At 42.7% G+C, this 19,429-nt stretch overlaps 2 protein-coding genes across 11 annotated transcripts in view; both read left to right on the forward strand.

The window, feature by feature from the left end:
• Positions 1–763: 763 nt before the first annotated feature.
• LOC109513599 (chloride anion exchanger) lies at positions 764–11,453 on the forward strand. 7 transcript variants are annotated; one of them, XM_019866141.1, is made up of 21 exons: positions 768–964; positions 4,259–4,423; positions 4,582–4,721; positions 4,801–4,911; positions 4,990–5,150; positions 5,727–5,891; positions 5,963–6,115; positions 6,237–6,319; positions 6,409–6,556; positions 6,657–6,770; positions 6,888–6,965; positions 7,032–7,127; positions 8,321–8,427; positions 8,525–8,594; positions 8,668–8,760; positions 8,845–8,940; positions 9,498–9,728; positions 9,795–9,849; positions 10,339–10,484; positions 10,674–10,733; positions 10,899–11,453. In XM_019866141.1, the coding sequence occupies exons 1-21, from the start codon at positions 939–941 to the stop codon at positions 10,923–10,925; spliced, it is 2,325 nt and encodes a 774-aa protein (XP_019721700.1). In that variant the 5' UTR covers positions 768–938; the 3' UTR covers positions 10,926–11,453. The 7 variants fall into 7 exon arrangements, with proteins under 7 accessions (XP_019721701.1, XP_019721702.1, XP_019721695.1 ...); XM_019866136.1 differs by having other exon boundaries at positions 767–964; positions 9,498–9,849; XM_019866137.1 differs by lacking the exon at positions 768–964 and adding an exon at positions 2,836–3,479 and having other exon boundaries at positions 4,080–4,423; positions 9,498–9,849.
• A 3,148-nt stretch (positions 11,454–14,601) lies between these two features.
• The window catches only part of irak3 (interleukin-1 receptor-associated kinase 3), a 6,740-nt gene continuing 1,912 nt past the window's right edge, over positions 14,602–19,429 (forward strand). For 2 of the 4 annotated variants that reach the window (XM_019866144.1, XM_019866146.1), the window contains exons 1-11: positions 14,639–14,856; positions 15,814–16,080; positions 16,161–16,225; positions 16,310–16,358; positions 16,449–16,597; positions 17,023–17,087; positions 17,160–17,274; positions 17,588–17,706; positions 17,801–17,999; positions 18,654–18,716; positions 18,832–18,871. In XM_019866144.1, the coding sequence (XP_019721703.1) occupies positions 14,754–14,856; positions 15,814–16,080; positions 16,161–16,225; positions 16,310–16,358; positions 16,449–16,597; positions 17,023–17,087; positions 17,160–17,274; positions 17,588–17,706; positions 17,801–17,999; positions 18,654–18,716; positions 18,832–18,871 (1,234 nt within the window). In that variant the 5' untranslated portion in view covers positions 14,639–14,753. Of the gene's footprint in view, positions 14,857–15,813; positions 16,081–16,160; positions 16,226–16,309; positions 16,359–16,448; positions 16,598–17,022; positions 17,088–17,159; positions 17,275–17,587; positions 17,707–17,800; positions 18,000–18,653; positions 18,717–18,831; positions 18,872–19,429 lie in introns of all 4 variants that reach the window. The other 2 variants (XM_019866147.1, XM_019866145.1) reach the window with 2 other exon arrangements.

Consider the following 19,429-nt stretch of genomic DNA (forward strand, 5'->3'; position numbering starts at 1 on the left):
CCCCCCCGCCCAAAAAAAAGCTACATTTTGAGTACAACTCCAGGCGCCGGTCCTTTAGAACTGCACACTTGCGCTCATTTACACCAAAATAATGAGAAGTGTTTGTCATAGACTGCAAATAAATATTGTGACAGAATTTTATTTTTTTGTATAGCATCTTTGGAAGCCTTCCGCTTATTTTCGTCAACGAGCTAACATTTTATTTTTCAATTCAAAGCCACAAACGGCGAACTCGTACAACCATCTCTTATGATTAACATCACGAACGTGTAAACTGTCCGAAACACCGACAGCCGGCGAAATTAAAACGCAAGCTTTTGTGCACGGAGAAAAAAAAACGTGTAAGTGGCGCCAGCTTTGCGCAAAGCAGGCAAATTGCTTAACCATGCTCACAATCTGATCAACTCCGCAGCCTCATGTCCACCCAACATGACAACCGTAAGCCCCAAACTTTTTTTTTTTGGTTGGTTTTTTTTTTGTTTTGTTTTTTTTTTTTTAGGATCGAGGCAGAATATTTTCCTCGATCTTAACAATATATAAATTAACCCTGAACAAAATCCCACTTTTCCCCTATTGATTTGTCCCGCCCACGCTGCTGCACATGTACACTTTGACCCCGGGGGGGGGTCAGGCGTGGAAATCTCTCCAAAGTGCGCGTGGAGCGCTGGCAACACGCGTCGCTCGCGGGAAAACAATGTTGACTCTGTTCTGAAGCGTGAGCACCGCACCCACCGAATGAGAACCCCTCCCACCCCAACACGGCGGCCCTCCAGGTGGCTCTTAACGCCCGTGGCCCGTTCCGACATGCCGTCCCGATTTCTTCGACCGTTAACGCCGGAAAAATGCACATTATATGCAATTCCGGCGCGCCGGGGGGCTTTTAGCGCTCGAGTTACGTTGGCGCGGATGAACGGAGGAGACGTTCGTTGGGACTCAACATGAGCTGGCTGACCTTAACGAATCAGTAAGTGATATTGGAAGTGCTACCGATACGAACCCAGTAACCTTCTGCGGAACATGGAATCTTAACGCCGATTGTATCTCCGAAATATCTCCTTTATCAGACGCTCGGGTCCAGTATGGCATGCTACTAGTTGTCATTTATTGCCCCCCTTCATTGGGTAAAAAGCAATCACGTGTCAGTCAAGTTGAACGGGTGAAAGTTGGAGCTGATGCAGGGGGAAAAAAAAAAAAGCGTTGTCATGATGCTTGAGGTTTATGATGGTCTCCTATCTGGTGCAAAATGGGCTCGTCACGCCTTGCGCCGTCCATCGGGATAACTGTTCCATTTTATTATGAATAGGATTCATGCTATGATGATGATTGTTATTGCACGACGTATTCAACTGACAATCACTATTTAAAAAAAAAAAAAACAAGCAAAGAACATTTTTTATTTTTTTTAAAACGAAAATGTAATTTCTAAAAGAAAAAAAGGTTACTTTTTTTACAAAATCTCAGAAGCAAAATATTCTTTAAAAAGAAAGAAAAATGTTTGGTAAATAAAAATGTAGCGCAAGAGTTAAAAAAAATAAGACTGCAATTTCTAAAAGAAAAACAGGGTACTTTTAAAAGAATTTAAGAAGCAAAATATTCTGACAAAAGAAAGAAAAAATGTTTTGTAAATAAAATATTATTTTGAAATGAAAAACAAGGAGAAAAAAATCTTTCAAAAGATGTAAAAATAAATTATTTTAAAATCGGAATTTAAAAAAATAACGAACAAAAACCACCTCACCATTTCTCCCCCCCTTTTTTTTTCCTCTTTCAAATTTACTCTGACAGTATCAAGAACCGAAAACCGACCTCTTTATCGCACGCTATCTTTCGCATCGTAAAAACCTTGATCCCCGCCCATCATTAATTACAACTCTTTTGTTACCCAATGAATCAATGACGAAAGTTATTGTTTAATAACCAACCAACCTGGTGACAGACACTTACCGCATGCTCCCCCCGCCGGTGATCAATAACATCAAATCTTTATCGCTCTTCATGACATGATAACCATTCTCTTCTTTCGGTGTATTGCATGGTGGCCTTGGCGTAGCTCAAGCTAGAGAGGATCGTGCCAGCGTTTTTATCAGATATGAATCACGTCGCTGTCAATTATTGGTGAACAAAAGCTAACCCAAACTTCACGAGCCTCCTACTCGCCTCATGCTTTTATTATATAAATTATGTCACGCTGAAAAGTCTGAGGGGGGGGCACTGCCCCGATGCAGTTATACTTCTCCCAGCTGTACTTGACATACAGTACTGGAAAAAATATTTACGTCCTAAGCAACTTAGTCGTTGTTGCAAGGGAACATAATGGTGTAATTTTTATTTTTTCATGATGCGCGCACACACACACACACACACACACACTCATAAATAATTACCTTCATTCCAAGTTGACATCTCAGTAAGGTCATTCGCACAATTTACTGTGCGTGTTTACATTCCAGCTCAAATTCACTGAAACTCACGAACAGCATCAGCCCACACACGCCGCCAAAAACTCTCAAGACAATTTTATTCTCGAATGCAGTCAACCCTGATTCAACATGTCTTGGTAATTTTAGAAATGATCATTAAAATATTGTGTGGGATTTGCTGTATGGATACAATGGAGTCCCACAAGGCTCTTTCCTCAGCTCTTTTTGTTTTTGTTTTTTGTTTTTTTTGGACACCAAGTTTGGATCATTGCGGGGTACACCAAAAAGTCTCAATACCCCATGCCTGAAATTTCGGACGAAGTCAGACATTTTGGTTTGAAGCAGACATTTTGGGCGAATTGTCCTACTTGGGGATTCGCCAAAATCAGATTTATTTTTATTTTTTTTACTCACACGATTTCCGATTTTGCGGTTTAGTTTCTAGTGGTATCGAAAATGTGTTTGCCTCACTTTAGAGTCACGCAAAAGTCAAAATGGACAACCGCGATGCTTCCAGACTGAACGCGCTGTCAATCAAAATGATTATCTCGGTAGGGTTTTCAGTCTTTGGTTAACGTTTACCAAACCTCCACATGATCCGATGAGCATGTAATACTGTATCGGCCATCTGATCAATGTTTTGGAAGCCCTTTCTGCCGTGTTTCCATGTCGTAAATCTCCGAAAATATCCAAACACGGTGCTGTTGTTGACCTTTGGCAGCATTCCGCCCACCCCCCTCCACCCCGCTTAAAAAGCTCCTTGATTTCCACCTCCTTATAACAATGGCCTGTCCTGTCCCGTCCCTCCTCCAGGGGCGGAAAAGCCGCTACTGCTGAAAAGTTTTCGAAGACAGATATCAGTGAGAACAATGGTCAAGGATAAGGCAGGCATCCAAACTCGAGGGAATCCATCGTCATTACTGTTAATAATTACAGTCGGGCGTTGTGACTGCCGCGTAATTTATTGATGGCCGAACAGCCGGCCGTCGCACTTGCGATCCAAATGCTGGAGGAGGAGGAAAGCCCAGTGGAAAGTTTGGATTTGTAGTGCTCGATCAGGTAGGTGACAACACAGTAAGATTCTATGAGAGCTACGCCAAAATTGGACCATCGTTTTCAGTGTTTTTGAGAAATGGGCCAATTATTCTTTATTATTTTTGGCGTTTGAAAGAAAAACAGGTAATGTAGATATAAAATTGTATCGACCATCAATATATTCTTTAGACTTTGTCTTATGCACCTGGAAAAAAAAATATTGCCGCCTAAATCCTAAACAATGAAGTCAACAATTGGTTCCAAATTTGAATTCACAGTAACCGGGTTGCATATTAATTTCAAAGCACACGCTAGCTGTTTTTATAGCTGTTGTACAAGCTACTCAAGAACAAATCGACCTATCGATTATCATTTTAAAGGACAAAAACAGTCGCAGGTGTATGCTAATGTGAGGGGTTTTGCTTGCGTACACGCTAGCTGTTATGCCAACTCTAAATCCAGAGTTTAGCTTGAAACTAGTTTCACCTTACAAACTAATTGAAAAATATATATTTTGCTTTTAAAGTTTTTTTTTTTTTTTCTGGGTGTAATCGCTACTGTTAAAAAAAAAAAGTCTTGACGAAATAGAATGCATCAAGAAACTAAAGGTGCTTTCTGTCGTAGGTTTAAAGGAAGCGATTCATTGAAAGCGGCGCTCTTCTGGCATTGCTCGCTATTTATCAAATCCGACAAGTGATCCAGACCTCATGCGCTTCCTCGTCTGGACCTTTTGTTGTTAGCGGCGTCAAAGGTGATCTCAACGCTTCCTAATTTGCTTAAATGGATCTTAGCAGCAGCAGCAGCAGCAGCAGGTTGTCGGCGGGACTTCAGGCAGCCGCGATGCAAGCAGGGGCCAGCCAGTATGTGGTGACGCGTTCCCTGTACTCGGAGGAGTCGTTCGCCGAGGAGCACGAGAAGGTCTACAGGCACCGCAAGACCGCGCTGGAACACGTCAAGCAGTACTTCACGTGAGCCGCAGCACGTACTTCAGTACACTTTGAAACCTTTGATAGATAAGGCGTTATCTTCTTTCAACTGCGTATCGGTGATGCTGGTTTTGCGCCGCTATCTTAAAATGTGTCCGTTATTTATTAGTTTTCTTCTTCTTCGCCATTTATTCTCACAGGTGTGATGCCAGACGTGCCAAAAATGCCGTTTTCTCTCTTCTGCCGATCATCGGCTGGTTAAAGATCTACAGGGTCAAAGAGTGGTTGCTGAGTGATATCGTGTCGGGTGTCAGTACTGGACTTGTCGCCGTACTGCAAGGTTTTTAGTCTCCCATTTCTTGACAGTGACAGAGTGACACGTTGAGTGTGGTGAAAAGTACATTAAATGTGTCTTTTAGGTTTGGCCTACTGTCTCCTGGCTTCGCTTCCGCCCTGGTATGGCCTCTTCTCCGCTTTCTTCCCCGTTGTCATCTATTTTTTCCTCGGAACCTCCAGACACATCTCAGTGGGTAAGGCCGTTCTCCTTTTGACGGCCGTGTTTCGCTTACGAGTCTGAAGTTGTGAGCCTCCTCTGCCTTTTCTGAAAGGTCCGTTCCCGGTGCTGTGTCTGATGATCGGGTCGGTGGTCACCAGACTGGTCCCGGACGAAGGCCCGCCTGCGAACATCACGGGTTTTGAAGGTCTCACCAAGGATGAACAGAGAGTGCTGGTGGCATCCTCTGTGACGTTCCTTGTGGGAATCATGCAGGTGAAATTCTCAAGAACTCATGCCTGAATAGACACAGCTCTCATGAAAAAAAAATCACCAGCGGCTTCCCTCTTGCGGCTAACTTGGGTTTCGTTCAGACCTCAAAGTTCACCCGGCAGGTGTGCCCCAGGGCTCCGTCTTAAGGGCTCTGCTCATTCATCATCAATTTAGGTTGGATTTGATTTTAATGGAGGTTCTTGAGATTTTGTCCATATCCTTCAGACAAAACGATGCTTTTCCACCATCTTGGGGTATCTATTGGCATCTACAAGACATACAGGTTACGTAACTCCAGAACGTATGAATTTTCCTCACACTCATTTGTGTGTCTCACAATAGCAACTGTTGTTGCCACGGTAACCCACAATTTCCAAAACGGTTCTAATACTGTGATTTGAGAACTTTCAGATGGTTAAAATCTGCGTATTACAAATATTACATAATTTCTACAATTTGTCAATTTCTTCTTTCGTTCAAAGTTTGAGTTCCATGATTATCCAATGTTGTTAAAACTGCTTGAGTTCTTTTTTGAGAGGACGCAACGTATTCAAATGGTGCCAAATGTGTGTCTGTTAGCTGGCGATGGGCATCCTGCAGGTGGGCTTCGTAGTCATGTACCTATCAGACACTTTGGTGTCCGGCTTCACCACCGCAGCTGCCATCCACATCCTGGTGTCGCAGCTGAAGTTCGTGCTGGGCCTGCAAGTCCCCGGAATAAGTGGGCCGCTCTCCATTATTTACGTAAGACGAGAACAAAGCTTGGGATTTTGGGTTGGCGCAGTGGGATCCTTCACAGTTGTTGTTCTTCACAGACTTTGGAGATCATCTTCAACAAGATCCAGTCCACCAACGTTTGCGACGTGGTCATCTCCTTGGTGATCATGGCGGTGGTGTTCGTCGTCAAGGAGCTCAATGACCGATTCAAAGCCAAGTTGCCCGTTCCCATCCCAATCGAGGTTATCATGGTGAGGGGCTCTTCGCCGCACGCGTCCTCCCCAACGCATTTCCGCTTCAATCATCGGTCACGACAAAGACGATCACGCTAAATCTGCATCGCGATTGAATCGGCGCTAATGTGTTCCGTAGACTGTCATCGCATGTGGCGTTTCTTACGCGTTTGACTTCAGGACCAAGTATGGCATCGACATCGTCGGCCATATTCCAAAGGGGTACGGTACTGATGTCGGACATTACATTGAGAGACCTTGCAAGAAACAAAAGCCACAGCGTGACGGAAGAATCTAAAATACTTTCTCAGGTACGAGTCCCCCGTGGCCCCAAACCTGGTCATCTTCCAAGACACGGCCGTGGAGGCGTTCCCGATGGCCATCGTGGGTTTTGCCGTGGCCTTCTCTGTGGCTAAGGTCTATTCTGTGAAGCACGACTACACCATAGATGGAAACCAGGTGCATCAAATTTTTATATTATTGTTATTTTTATTTATTTATTTTTTAAACGATGTGAAAAGTGAACAGACCGAGATTGACATTTTTGATTGACCTCCAGGAGCTGATTGCTTTTGGAGTCAGCAACATTTTCGGTGCGTCCTTTAAGTCTTTTGCAGCCAGCACAGCTCTGTCCAGGAGTGCTGTACAGGAAAGTACCGGTGGAAAAACTCAGGTAACCCAAAAATGTGATTTTACTCAAACTGAAATCTCGTCACAAAAAAAAAATAAATAAAATAAAATCTCGTCCTCGAGTCTCACACGCGGTTAGCTCATCCTCCCCTCTTTTCAGATAGCCGGCTTGCTTTCGGCAATCATCGTGATGATCGTTACCTTGGCCGTGGGCTTTCTCCTGGACCCCCTCCCGAAGGTGGGCTTCCTCTGATCCGTTCTGTGTGTTTGTTTACACTTCCGCTGACCTCGTGTTCCCGAACAGTCCGTGCTGGGGGCGGTGGTCATCGTCAACCTGAAAGGAATGCTCATGCAGTTTCGAGAGATCCCGTATCTGTGGAGGCGGGACAAGCCGGACTGTGTAAGTGCGTTGATGCGTGGCGGCTGGAAGAAAATCATATTTAATGTTTGGGAGGGGGGGATTTTTTTTCCCATCCCAATCGAGGTTATCATGGTGAGGGGCTCTTCGCCGCACGCGTCCTCCCCAACGCATTTCCGCTTCAATCATCGGTCACGACAAAGACGATCACGCTAAATCTGCATCGCGATTGAATCGGCGCTAATGTGTTCCGTAGACTGTCATCGCATGTGGCGTTTCTTACGCGTTTGACTTCAGGACCAAGTATGGCATCGACATCGTCGGCCATATTCCAAAGGGGTACGGTACTGATGTCGGACATTACATTGAGAGACCTTGCAAGAAACAAAAGCCACAGCGTGACGGAAGAATCTAAAATACTTTCTCAGGTACGAGTCCCCCGTGGCCCCAAACCTGGTCATCTTCCAAGACACGGCCGTGGAGGCGTTCCCGATGGCCATCGTGGGTTTTGCCGTGGCCTTCTCTGTGGCTAAGGTCTATTCTGTGAAGCACGACTACACCATAGATGGAAACCAGGTGCATCAAATTTTTTATTATTATTTATTTATTGATTGATTGATTTTTTTAAACAACATGAAAAGTGAACAGACCGAGATTGACCTTTTTGATTGACCTCCAGGAGCTGATTGCTTTTGGAGTCAGCAACATTTTCGGTGCGTCCTTTAAGTCTTTTGCAGCCAGCACAGCTCTGTCCAGGAGTGCTGTACAGGAAAGTACCGGTGGAAAAACTCAGGTAACCCAAAAATGTGATTTTACTCAAACTGAAATCTCGTCAAAAAAAATAAAATAAAATAAAATCTCGTCCTCGAGTCTCACATGCGGTTAGCTCATCCTCCCCTCTTTTCAGATAGCCGGCTTGCTTTCGGCAATCATCGTGATGATCGTTACCTTGGCCGTGGGCTTTCTCCTGGACCCCCTCCCGAAGGTGGGCTTCCTCTCATCCGTTCTGTGTGTTTGTTTACACTTCCGCTGACCTCGTGTTCCCGAACAGTCCGTGCTGGGGGCGGTGGTCATCGTCAACCTGAAAGGAATGCTCATGCAGTTTCGAGAGATCCCGTATCTGTGGAGGCGGGACAAGCCGGACTGTGTAAGTGCGTTGATGCGTGGCGGCTGGAAGAAAATCATATTTAATGTTTGGGAGGGGGGGATTTTTTATTTTTTTTTTTTTGATGCAGGTGGTGTGGTTGGGCACATGTATCGCGGCCATCTTACTGGGGCTGGATCTTGGTCTGGCCGCGGGTCTCGGTGTGGAGCTACTCAGTGTCGTGCTCAGGGCTCAGTTGTAAGTACCTTTTCGTTTCAACGTTTTTGTTTGTTTTCTTGATTGCTTTTTCAGGGTCGTAGTTTTTATGTCTTATATTTCTTTGACTGTATTTCAGCCCCCGTTGCAGTGTGCTGGCCAACATTCACGGCACCGATATCTACAAGGACCGAAAGGACTACGTAAACGTGAGTTGACAATGGCGCAATTGATCCGTTTCTAAAGGGCTGTTGCTAAAATCCCAATGGACTTGTTTTCCAGATCTATGAGCCCGAAGGGGTGAAAATCTTTCGAATCCCGTCGCCAATCTTCTTCGCCAACATCGAGTTTTTCAGAAGCAAACTTGTGGAAGCCGTACGTCGACACGCAATGGCATGACGACATTTTCAATGACCTTTCGGGACATTTCAATCCCCAAATTCTTCAAATGTCCCGCAGGTTGGTTTTAATCCACTGAGGGTGCTCAGGAAGCGAAATAAGGCGCTCCGATTGATCCGGAAACTTCTTAAGAAAGGTTATCTCCAGTGGACATCAGTAAGTGATAAGCGGCTCAGTTGTAAGTAAATTAAATTGGCTTCATTTCAACTTTAATTTTCTCCCCATTTATTATTATTATTATTATTATTATTATTATTTTTAATTTTTTTGTATGAGATTATGTCATTTTGTAGCTTTCTTCCCCCCCCCCCCTCCCCCAACAATAATTTCAAAGCATCTGCCCAGCGGTATCATTTAAATACATTTTTAACACCCTGCTGGACATAGCATAAGCAATCTAAATAGTTTTCACGGTACACGTACAGTCCAGAGTGTCATAAATACTACAGCTCAAAACATCATAAATGCTGACGGCAATAAAGATTAGATAATAGTTTGACATTAGCCGGACTCAGCACTCGTGTATGTTTGTGTGTGTGTGTGTGTGTGTGTGTGTTGGGACATATTTTGTGACTGTATGTTGCTTTGTGAATGTTATTCTCTTTTGTCAAAGCAAAACTCCCCCCCCCCCCCCCCCCTCCCTTTCTCTGCGGGGGCCGCAGACGGAAAAAAAAAAAAGACATGTGGGAAAGTCATGTGTTTCCCTATTCCAGAACGGCTTCCTGAACACGGCGCGCGGCCCCATCAAGGAGTCGGTTGAGCTTGAAAGCAACGCGGAGGAACTGGTCCAGCCCACCGACTTCAAGGACCTGCCCGCCCGCGTGGACTGGAACGCCGAGCTTCCCGCCAACATCATTGTTCCCCGAGTGGACCTGCACAGTCTGGTGCTGGACTTTGCGGCCGTCTCCTTCCTGGATGTGTCCGCTCTCAAGGGTCTTAAAGCGGTCAGTTCATATTCTTGGACAATTTCGTCATGTGTTCTCATTACGCTGTCGTCTCATTTGTTGCAGGCTCTCAAAGAATTTGTCCGTGTTGAAGTGGATGTCTACATTGTTGCCTGTGATCGTAAGTGTCAACTTTTTTTTTGGGGGGGGGGGGGGGGCAATTTGGACAAATTAAAAAAACCGAAATGTCATTCTTTGACCATGGAAGTTAATGGCTTGAGCTAAAGTGATCCCAAACACGCAAAAATGACAATTTCAAATTGTCATTCTTTTGTACAAGTGCTAGAAAGTTTCAGATTTGACCCACGCCTGCCAAAATTACATTTTGATCAACTAGCATGTTAGCTAAAATGAAATTTTCAAATACTAGCATGTTGGCTAAAATGAAATTTTGATCCACGAGCATGTTAGCTAAAATGACATTTTGATCCACTAGCATGTTAGCTAAAATGACACTTTGATCTACTAGCATGTTAATTAAATCAAGGAAAATGCTTATCATATGTTTTGGGGGTTTTTTTTGGGAATGTTTCTGTCACTTTTACTGACTTTTTTTTTTTTGTTTTTCGTGTTTCTCAGTCATTGTTGATGTCTATGTGTGTATTTGTAGCTTACATCCTGGACAAATTGCATCACTGCAGCTTCTTTGATGATGAAGTGCAGCCGTCCATGTTCTTCCTGACACTGCACGACGCCGTGCTGCACATCCTGGATAAACATCCCCAGTGCTCCCAAAACGAGTCCAAATACAACAAGGTAGGAGGACACTTCAGTTCCGTTCCATTCCTTGTGTTACAGATGTGAATGTTCAAACTGGACTGAATGTTGTCTATTAAACATACTTTTTTGGATTAAAGTTTGGGTTTTGATGAACACTTCAGCCTACTACACGACCGCATTTGAATGTCCATTCATGAGTATTTGGATCGATTGTTTCATTGGCAGATTGAGACAACGGTCACGGTCCACCATCCTGCGGGAGGTCTCAGGAGCAGAGACAGGAATGTACGTATGACACACACTCATGTCATGTTATTTCAAAAGCCACCTTCTCCATCACAATATATATAATTAGATATAATTTTAAAATTGTGTTTTAAAATTGTTTAAAAAATATTACAACACAATTAGTACCAAATTCTATTTGTAACTATTCGATTTTGTCCACAGGCACCGGATCCAGAAACCAGATTTTAACTTCAACTCGTGATTGCTTATTGTGTTTATTTTATTGTTTGTGTTTGTTTTTTAAATCGCCAACACCAAAGGAAGTTTTTTTTTTGTTTTTTTTTTCCAGATGAGCTCATCAGAGCACAGTGCACTTAATATGTACTGCATGTCATGTTTGTGACTTGACAATCTGTATGCAAAGAGCGAAATTTTGTGTTTTCATACTGTACATAGCTGTTTGTGGATGTGTTGCAATGGATTTGTATGTGCTTCATAGGTCTATATTTCCAAGACGATGAGAAATAAATTAAGTTTTCGGAATGCCTTGTTTTGAAGCTGTCGACGTTTTACGGCGCCGCCAGCCGGAACAAAGATCATCTGTGACCTGAATCACGATGTGGAGTATCGAATATGGATGGATGGGCGTTAAATAAACATCCAAGTAGTCAAAACAATTCTAGGTTTTATACCTAAAAATATATATTTCATATGACGAGATCCTGTAACATGATGCACATTTGGAGAGTAAAATAGTAAACAAGTGTATTTAAATGATTTAATCAAAATGGAATTCACATAAAGTAGATAAAAATTGTGCTGAAATGTGAACCAAAACTTTTTTTTTTCAGATTAAACGCAAAATGTATTAAATACTGTTGAACTGTACTGAAAAAAAAAATACGGACCACCCGCCAACATCACATTTTTTGCAGGGTGAACGCACGACCACCAGAGGGTGCTGGTGGCTTCCTAAATGACTTTTCTCATGGGGCTCTTCCAGGTCGATGCGCTTTCCAATAATTCTAATTGTACAGCAAATATTAAATGTATGTGTTAGACTTAAAAGTTAAATGGAAGTCAACTGCGCAACAAATGTCATATCCTGGATTAAAAAAAAATAGTTGAAGTCAATGGGACATAAAAAAAAAAAAGTATATGTCCCATTAAAATGTTTCCTTTACACTGTCATAAAATGTCTTTCTTACACAGAGACGCACGTGTACGCGCGCCTCTGCATCTTTCTCGTTACCATGACAACCAGATCACCACGTTAGCGTGCTACAGCAAGGGGCAACTCACTGTTTCTATATTTCGCGACTTCTCCAACCGTTCTCACAACTAAAAAATAAATAAATTATGTGAACTTCTTTGTGAGGGTCGCAGTTACTTGCCACCACTTTTAGCGCTCTCGTGAGTAACGACTGTAATTTGTATTGGACAAAGGAGGGAGTAAAAAGTGCGGCCATCTGTTTTCAAATGAACAAGTAATGGTTGAAAAAGTCACCAGGAAAAAAAGCACACAGTTACTGAAAAATCGACTTTGTTAGAAAACACGTCAAGTAGGTCATGACAAGTTGAATAATATTGAACAACATAAAACGGGAGAGGCCGGTCACTTTCGCGTATTGGTCTGGTGGTTTGTTGTTATAAAACCAAGGTGCGCCGACATATGGGCGGAGTTGTAGTCAAGTGTTGCACCGCCCGCTCGGCACACCGAACGACAGGTGAACAAGGGTGAGTTTTGTACAGTGGTGAATTGTTTAGTACTTCGAGTTACAGAAACGTGTGGGCGGAGATCGAGTTGACCGTTGCACCTCTGAGAGGTGAACAAGGGTGAGTTTTGTTCAGTGGTGAATTGTTTAGTACTTCGAGTTACAGACGTGTGGGCGGAGATCGAGTTGACCGTTGCACCTCCCTCGCGTCACGCCAACAATTATGCATTTGACTTTCATTTACTCGTTTAATTTGAAATCAAATCACTGATCAAGTGAATTCACAATGATGAATACGAACGTTTGCGCGACCGCGCTCGTTGTTTTGTGCCTGTTGGACTTTACGGTGACTGAAAACTGTAAGTATATCTGTTCAAAATGATTTCTAAATATGCGAGTGATATTAAAGTCGTTTCAGTTGTATTATGTTGACAGATTCGGCATGCGTTAAAATTCACTTGGGGTGTTTCTCGTCGAGATAAAACATGCTGCCATGCGTAATGTGGTAATATCGACAACCATGATCATTTTAAGCGTGATAATCGTAATATGAAGAAATACAGAGAGACTGGAAGAGTCACCGACTGAAAATTGATCAGTCCGTTTTGTAGTTATGTAGTTTTTTTTTTTGTTTTTTTTTTATAGCTCCACCAGTCGTTCAAGTGTACAGCCGGACATTGGGAGTGTTCAACAAAAACAACACCCTCCTATGCCACGTAAGCCAATTCCACCCGCCGGTGATCGAAGTGGACCTGCTGAGAAACGGGGTCGTGATCAAGGAGGCCAATCAGACAGAGCTGGTCTTCGGGCCCGACTGGCACTTTCACGTGACCAAATATGTGCCCTTCGTCCCGCAAAGTACAGAGAAGTACACCTGCCGGGTGACCCACTTGGGGATTTCGAGGGAGGTTGTTTGGGGTACGTTTCCTTTTTCAGGTATCTACACCATGCGAAAGGAATATTTATTGTAATCGAATCAAATAATTAACCACACTGGCCGACCACAATAATATGATGAAATCCGTGACTTGATTTTATGATTTGTGCTTGATTAAATAAGAATAAAGTTCAGTAAACAGGGTGGTGAAGGGACTTACCTCACATTCAAAGACGCAAAAGGTTAAATAAGAGACTCTGTTTATACTCTGATTATCTTTTTCTGCAGAACCGGATATGTAACATCTTACCACTCCCTTGTTTTGGGTATGCACTGATTTCCTTTTCAAAATTATTTCTGAAATTATGAAACCAAATACTGTTTATATTTGTTGTATTTACCAAGTTTTTAACCCCTTGTTTGCCGCAGGTCTGCTGTACCTTCAGATGAAGGATCGATTACAAAAAGTAGTCCCCGATAAGAACAAATAATTTTGGCAGTGATGAATTTGCCTCTCAGAAGAAATGCAGCAGAACCAGACCAGTGACAGCCACGTGATCACGTCCATTCATGAAGTTGGCCACTAGAGGGCAGAAACACTACGAACTCTCAGGGAAAGCTTCGACATTTTTATAACCAAACTAGCAAAACAAAATAATACAAAACTAGAAACCACTGAACTGTAACTTTATTACAATTTGTCTGTACAGAAACAACAGTTTAAAAGGCTTAGAACGGCAACTACGCATGATAGGAGCGCCTCCTACGATTGCAGTTGCTTCTAAAAGGTAGCGTCAGTCGGATAAGTATTGCACCAGAAGTGGTATAAATAGGTTTCAAAATAAGAGTATTAACAGGAAGTTCGGTGTTCTCTGCCTTAATCTTGCTGATTTCGGTTTGGTAAATGTGCCTTCAGTGTCAAATTACTTTTCCCATGTTATGTATACTGTACTCGCATATCACTCCTTCTTTGCCTGATTGCATGTAAATATTTATTTCTGTTCTTTTACTTGTTGAAATAAACACTGATCGTGCTTTGGAATGCAACAGCGGTTGTAAACTTGATTTTTGATCGAATGCAATTTTGTTCGGGGGAATTGTAAGCTATTTTGACACACCAGTAAGTGTAATATAGTGTATCTTCATTAAAACGTGAACTATAGTGGACCGAGCCGAGCCTTTTCACTCCAGGGATGAAAATTAGACCCACTCCGGCAGTGACAACTGTGCCTCGAAAATTCAGGGGAAAAAAATAACCAAAAAAGCCTTGCCCCCTCACCCTCAGCGAATGACAGATGTGACGTCACTCATTGTTTACCACGGAAGCCCGGAGGGTGGCATACCGGAAAAGGTTCATGCACGCCGCCGCATGACTACACTAGTGCGTGTGTGAGAGCGGACGGGAGTTTCCACACTTTCACCAGAAGCAAAAAAAAAAAAAATTTGGGTGACACTCGCGGCTGTTGTCTGCGGAGACGGTCTAAAATGGACCCAAACACGTTTCTCTACAATGTCCCCCCGTTCGTCATTTTAAGATTTTGTGAAATCATGGACACGGGATGTCACCGCTATGGATGGCGCGGACTAGGTGAGTTTTTATTCATTTTACGATTAAAATTTGTGTCAGAATGTTTGATTCGGTGGCCAAACTTTACGTTTGAAGAATGGACACGTGAAAGTTTTAGGTTGGCAAAATGACGTTTTTGTTATGAACACATTTAAAATGAACGGCATAATCAGTATTTTTAGTACTTTTGTCACTTTACAGCCACGTTTTATACATCATGTTGGAATAATAATGCAAAATAACTAAAATCATTAAGTTACCAAAATCAAATGTGTTAAGGTAGAACACATGGAATGGTATTGAAACAAAAATGAATTGCATTACTAATCTTCAAATTAGCAGCTGTAATAGTAGCAGCACTTGTAAAAGTAACGAAGAAATCTATTATCAATGACAGGAAGCATTCCTGCCTGTTACTTCTGCTTATTTGTTTAAATTGGGTGAATGGTTTGCCTCATTGATATAAAAAGACACCACTCCTCTAGTATTTAACATTATCAACTGCTATTAAAAAGTAGAAAGAACTATGACATTGGGTATTTACTGAATGTTATGGTTTCTAATGAAATGCCAAAGGGAAGCATATGGAGCAGATAAAGAAACTCTCTTTTTGTCATGTAGCATGAAGTTTGACCCATCGCAGCAAACACACTATGAGTGGCACCCACTGGAGCAGGGGGCTTGTTTATGTTTAGGTCCCCCTGGAGCCATGTGTCCATAGGGGGCTTCGGGCTGGGGAGGGAGTTGGTTGGGGGGTGGGGAGGGAAAGATTGGTCTTGAATTTGGGTCACTCCCGGGGTAGTTGACGATCTTCAAAACTTGGCCATGGCTGCCATATGAATGATGATAAGAATGATGATATGAATGACACTGGTTGAAGGATTGACCCTTGTGGGACACCGTCACTTTTGTTTGCAGACTTCAATTATTTATGTATTTATTTAAACAAGTTTAAGCTTCTGTTCCACTTTCACACAGCCGCCCGCATCGTCCCGAGCTTCACGGAGGTCCGCATGTACGAGCGCATGGAGGCAGGGGGTCGCAGTCCCACAAAGGAACTGCTATGGTGTTGGGCCCAGCAGAACCCGCGAGTGCAGGACCTGCTGGAAGTCCTGCAGGACATGGGTCACTACAGGGCCATGCAGCTCTTTCAGGACCAGTGTTATGCAGTCAAAGGTACCGTAAATGCTGCTTCCAAGCTTCCTGGACCCGGGCTATACATCAGTCGAGTAATAAGCACAGATGGTATGTACATTAAATGTGTCTTGACTTTGTGTCACCATAAATCTTCATTGTTTACTCAATGTCTGTATTTGATATTTCAGCGACACCTTTGCCCCTCAGTAATAAATGCGAACTCACAGGACATGTGTCACCAACTAATAAGAGGGTAATGATGACTTTTTCTAGAATGATGCAACTAGCAAAAAGAAGTTTCTATAGGACTGTTTTGTTTTTTCTTTTCTTTTTATAGGAGGCCATCGGGTTTGAGACGAGTCATTCTCATGATACAATGAGTCCGAGTACGTAAAGAAAAACATTTCTCAGAATGATTACGTTACTCATATATGGAATTTCTACATCCTGAATTTCTGTTTCGTCATTTTCTGCAGGAGAACCACAACCACAAATCACTTTGCAGAACATTGTGGCGGGAACCAGAGATTTTAACCAGGAAATGAGAATTTCGGAGGGCTGCTTCTCTGACGTCTACCTGGCACGGATTGGAGGCGACATGTTCGCGGTGAAGCTTTTCAAACAGGTGACTGGAAAAACGGCACCTAATCTTGTTCTTAAGATGCCCTGTTGACATTTGAACCCATTTTTATAACGGTGTGACATAACTTGCAATTTTTAAAAAATAAAATGATGTCACAAAATCAGGCCGCAATAATCAGTTTTACATCCAGAATTGACTGAAGTCGCTGAACAAACAGAAGTGAAAGTCTTTATTTTATTTTGAGCATAATTTCGGTTTTGCTCGAGTGATCTGCTCATTCTTTTGCAGGTAAACAACGCGCAATTTTTAAAAAATAAAACAATGCCACAAAATCAGGCCGCAATAATCAGTTTTTCATCCAGAATTGACTCAAGTCGCTGAACAAACGGATAACAGAAGTGAAAGTCTTCATTTTATTTTGAGCGTAATTTCAGTTTTGCTCGAGTGATCTGCTCATTCTTTTGCAGGTAAACAACGTATCCTGGAAGAAGCTGTGGGACGTGTTTCGAAAGGAAATGGAAATTCATCGATTGTACGTGTTATCGGTAAAAAAAAAACAATTTTTTGGGCAGGACCGATTACAAACGGCTTTGATGTGTTGCAGGTGCCGACATCCAAACATTTTAGAGTTGTTGGGCTGCTTCTCCGATGAGACGCGCTACTGTCTGGTCTATCCTTACATGTCAAAGGGGTCGCTCTTCCACAGACTCCATCATCAGGTAGATTGATTTTGTATTAGTATCAGCTGAAAGTGGACTCAAAAAGAACATGCGCCAATTATTTTTTATTTATTTATTTTTATTCAGTTATTTTCTCAGAGACGCTGCCTACAGAAAAACAGTCAAACAAACTAAAACTGTCATGCTGAGTCAAAAGCCAAATGAGTGACATTAAAAACCAATGCCGTGCGGAGTATTTTTAAAAGAGCCAGAGGCGGACAAATTATATTGATTATAACTGCTACAAGTGTGCACATGTGAAGTCTCCCTTTTAACGTGTGAGCAAACTAAATGACTATAATGGCGTCTACAGAACAGTGGGCCCCCTTTGTCCTGGCAAGAACGTCTCGCCGTCATCAACGGGATCGCCAAGGCCTTACATCACCTCCATACGGCCCAACCATGCGCAGTCATCTGTGGGAATCTTTCCAGGTACGTTCTCACTTATGCTTCACGATGTCCTCAAAAAAAAAAAATCTCTGGAATTTTTCAAAATATACAGAAAATATATGACTCGTGTGCATAGTTCCAACATACTCCTGGATGACGCCATGCAAGCCAAGCTGTCCGATTTCGGCCTGGCCCGACTCCGTCCTCATTCGGCCAACCGTCTTTCCACCATCACCTTGGGTGCGGGTTCCCACGGCAACCCGGCGTACCTCCCCGAGGAGTACCTCCGAAATGGCAAACTCTCCGCCGGTTTGGATGTTTTCAGCTTCGGAATGGTGACGTAACTCATTGACTCCGTCATTCAACCGAAATGAACAGTTGTTGTCATAACTACGACTGCCAAAACAAAAATGTTATAATCTTCTCATCAAATGTCACACTCACTTCCTTTTTTTTTTTTTTCACGCCATATCAACACAACACGTTTCGCGGTCCACCGAATAGCCCAGTCTGAACTTCCGCTTTTGCTCTAGTTTCAAGTACCAACTGTCGCTGTGTGTTTGACTGAAAAGCAGCAAGCAGTCTGACATAGCAGGAAATGACGCCGCAAAAAGTTTTCAGGACACTGTTCGGCAAAGCAGCAGCGAATCAAAGCGTTTGTGGTTAGGATGGAAATTTTACACAGGAATTTGTCTTTTAAAATATGTAATCAGAATGAAACCTTTCAGGCACAGCGGCCACTACAGTGGACAGACTATCAAGTTATCAGGTTACAGGTTATCATTATTGGTGCATGAAAGGGTTAAAAAAAAAAACAATACTTGACATACGTGTTATCAGTGTCATGGTATCAGTGCATTTTTAAAAGTAGCCGCAGTCTATCCCTAATGATACATGATTCAATTTATGGTTTGTAGAGTCCCAACTCAAAACGACAGCATTTCACAATTGTGTACGCCCCTTCACATTTCCGCAATGCGTGCCCGTAGGTTGTCATGGAAACGGTGACGGGACGCCAAGTCGTCGCGGAGCTGCCGAAACGTACGCTGCTGGTGAGTGAAGACCACGGCTGAAACGGCAACAGTGTCTATTCAAATTCAAGTTAAAAAAAAAACCAAAACAAAAAAAAAAAAAAAAAACGTCTTTATTTGCGTCTCCTTTCAACAGCGCGATTTGCTCACCTCCGAAGCGGAAGACAGCGGCGGCGTGGACTCTTGCCTGCAGTTTTTGGATGCGTCTGCCGGTCGATGGCCGACGTCTTTGGAGCGCAGTCTGCTGGATCTTTCCTTGCGATGCGTCGCGAGTCACCCCAGCAGGCCCAGCATGGAGAACGTAAGCTCCGAAGTTCATTGGGAAATCTTTTTTTTTCCTATCAGGGGCCAGTTTCAATTAATTAAAATCATATTAAACATACTTTTATAAATAAAACCTGCGTTGTTTTTTGATGAACGCTTGGGCCTACTATGCTACTGAATTTTAACGTTGGCCATTTTTGTATCACATGAATTTTTCGAAAAAATTTCCCCCCAAAAAACTAAAACTAATATTAAAACTAATAAAAAAACAAACAAACCCACTCTGAAATTAAAAAAAAAAAAAAACGAACTCACTGTCATAAAAATTCTAAAACCATTATAACCCTGATGCACTGTTTTGTTTGTGGCTATGTCATTTGCATTTTCTTTTTTAGGTTCTTCAGACATTGGGTCAGTTGCTTCCACCTTCTGGCTACTTGTCTTTGGATCGCCCTCACAGTCTGGATGAC

Source organism: Hippocampus comes, unplaced genomic scaffold (genome assembly GCF_001891065.2).
Source record: "Hippocampus comes isolate QL1 unplaced genomic scaffold, H_comes_QL1_v1.1 scaffold50, whole genome shotgun sequence".
Classification (NCBI taxonomy): Eukaryota; Metazoa; Chordata; class Actinopteri; order Syngnathiformes; family Syngnathidae; genus Hippocampus; species Hippocampus comes.